Genomic DNA, 2,817 nt, shown 5'->3' on the forward strand with positions numbered 1-2,817 from the left:
CCTTTCCTTTCCTTTCCTTTCCTCCCCTTTCCTTTCCTTTCCTTTCCTTTCCTTTCCTTTCCTTTCCTTTCCTTTCCTTTCCTTTCCTTTCCTTTCCTTTCCTTTCCTTTCCTTTCCTTTCCTTTCCTTTCCTTTCCTTTCCTTTCCTTTCCTTTCCTTTCCTTTCTTTTCCTTGTTGAGAACCACTGTCCTTGTTGACTGAGATGCTATGATTTTTAGCAGCCTGGAGCTTGAATATATTGACAACCTCTTCAGCCCAAATTCATGACAACTAAGTATGTTTTTATACCAAAGGGGACACAGAAAGAAATGGTTGACTTTTCCCAGAGCAAATGGCTCAGACCCAACGGCTTGTCCTCTGGAATGTGATACTCATGAACATGTTCTTTCTGGTGCCCCCACAGGGTTTGACCAGCTGACCTGGACTTGGCCAATGGCCTGTGATCCATCATGGCCAACCCACCATTCTGGCTGAGTAGGAAGATGTTTCTCTTCAAGGTGTGTAGATGGATGGGGCTTGCTTGTTTCCGGTCACTGGTGGTGTCCTTGCCCAACGTTCGTCAGAAGAAACTAATTCATAAGCTGCAGAAGGAAAAGGCTTTTCGGGAAGAGATAAAAATTTTCCGTGAGAAAATAGAAGACTTCAGGGAAGAGATGTGGAATTTCCAAGGCAAGATCCGTGCTTTCCAGGGCCAGATCTTGGGGTTTTGGGAAGAAGAGAGACCTTTCTGGGAAGAGGAGAAAACCTTCTGGGAAGAGGAAAAAGCCTTCTGGGAAATGGAAAAAGCCTTCCGGGAAGAAGAGAAAACCTTTTGGAAAAAGTACCGTATCTTCTGGAAGGAAGATAAGGCTTTCTGGAAAGAGGACAATGCTTTATGGGAAAGAGACCAGAATCTTCTTCAGGAGGACAGGGCGCTGTGGGAGGAGGAAAAGGCTCTGTGGGTAGAGGAGAGAGCTCTTCTTGAAGAGGAGAAGGCCCTGTGGGAGGATAAAAAGTCCCTCTGGGAGGAAGAGAATGCCCTCTGGGAGGAGGAGAAAGCATTCTGGGGAGAAGGTGGGGGCCATGTTGCTGAGGAGCAGATAGTGGAAAATGGGCACCACAACGTCAATGCAGGGCCACGCTTGCCAGCCTTCTCCCGGAACAGAGGATGAGCACAGGAGATGAAGACCCTTGGGGTCCAAGCTTTGCTAGATTAAGATTCAAGTCTGGGTAACCCCATGTGATGGAGAAAATATGCACTTATTTGTCTCCTTGCTTCAAAAGATCTAATAAAGTCCAACTTCTTAGAGAGATTTAGAAAACCAACTTCTTCAAGGAAGGCAAGTACCTTTTTTCCAGGTTTTGTAATTCTTGAAGGTCACATTCACATCCTCCAGGCTGTATTGCTGTCCCAGGAAGTTCACCATGAGCCTGCATGTGTGGTTGTTTGTAATAGAGACTATAACTCTCCTTAAAAATCAGAATGGGGTCCTAACCGGTTTGGCTCAGTGGATAGAGGGTCGGCCTGCAGACTCAAGGGTCCCAGGTTTGATTCTGGTCAAGGACATGTACCTTGGTTGCGGGCACATCCCCAGTAAGGGGTGTGCAGGAGGCAGCTGATCGATGTCTCTCTCTCATCGATGTTTCTAACTCTCTATCCCTCTCCCTTCCACTCTGTAAAAAATGAATAAAATATATTTTTAAAAAAATCAAAATGGGAGGCAAGGGGAAAGAGAGGCTCTCACAATGTCAGCTGGAGGCACGTAGGGACAGAGACATCTCTGGGTCTGTCACTCTGTGGGACATTCATGTCTCTCCCACTCTGGGCAATCTTGGAGGCCAGAAGTGGGCTGACAGCTTTCTAGAAGAGGCCACCATACTATAATAATCCATTGATGCCTCATCCTCACTTGGAAGGCCATTTGGGACACACAGGCAAAACCCCTTAATGGTCCACCTGCCCATAGGTCCAGGCTTCCCTTAACTTTCTCAACTGCCCTTTCTCTGTAGCATGAGAAAGGGGCATGCATAAAGTTGAGGCTCTAGAGCACTGCCCACATAGGCACTTCCTTTCTCTGATGATTGAACCAAGGGGACCATGTAGGACGATCTGAGAGGTGTAAGGGAGTCCTCCCTGTCCCATATATTGCCATTCACACAGGTCTCACTGTACCCGAATTTCTGCATTATCAATTCCCTCCTTGCATTTTCCTCCTTCCATTCATTTAAAATTTAAATGTCCCAGGAAGGTAATACATTAAATGAATGTATATTAATGTGGTCAGTAATTTACATGTCCAACTTTTATTTATTAGATGGTCTATATGGGCATTGGTGAAAATACTAGCTATATGGCATATATGGGCACATATGAAAATGACCAGAAGGTGGGTAGTAAGAAATGTCAAGGCAAATATCTTTTGCTTTCCCTCTTCTTAGGCCTGGCCCTCATTGTTGTTAACACATCAACTTACCTCGCCTTTGTGCATCCCTTACTACTCAACAAGTTATTTCACAATCACCAACTCGCATAACCTTCACCACAACTCAGTGGATTGACAGGGCGGGTACATAAACCCATTGTAAGATGAGAAAACAGACTTAGCAAAGCAAAGTGATTGCATATGTCTAGGCAAGTAGCAACTGGGAGGGCCAGGACTAGAACTTGCAAGTCTGCCTTTTGGTCCCATTTCTTTTCTAATATAGCCCTGGGTATGGAACTCGGCTTTAGAATAGCTCAGCCAATAATGGCATCAGGGCTGGATGAACCTTTAAGCATTTGGGGATTTCACTGTGGTTTGGGGAAAGGAGAAAGAACGGGGTCCCCCTAGGTGTGC

At 45.7% G+C, this 2,817-nt stretch overlaps 1 protein-coding gene across 1 annotated transcript; it reads left to right on the forward strand.

Moving 5' to 3' along the window:
• The first annotated feature begins 450 nt into the window (after positions 1 to 450).
• On the forward strand, positions 451 to 1,152 carry CCDC70 (coiled-coil domain containing 70). Its single transcript, XM_005876956.1, has one exon. It carries the CDS (start codon positions 451 to 453, stop codon positions 1,150 to 1,152), a length of 702 nt encoding a protein of 233 aa, XP_005877018.1.
• Positions 1,153 to 2,817: the final 1,665 nt, after the last annotated feature.

Source organism: Myotis brandtii, unplaced genomic scaffold, assembly GCF_000412655.1.
Source record: "Myotis brandtii unplaced genomic scaffold, ASM41265v1 scaffold500, whole genome shotgun sequence".
NCBI lineage: Eukaryota > Metazoa > Chordata > Mammalia > Chiroptera > Vespertilionidae > Myotis > Myotis brandtii.

Bases quoted from the DNA above. Each gene is read 5' to 3' on its own strand.
- CCDC70 (XM_005876956.1), top strand. From the start codon at position 451: ATGGCCAACCCACCATTCTGGCTGAGTAGGAAGATGTTTCTCTTCAAG.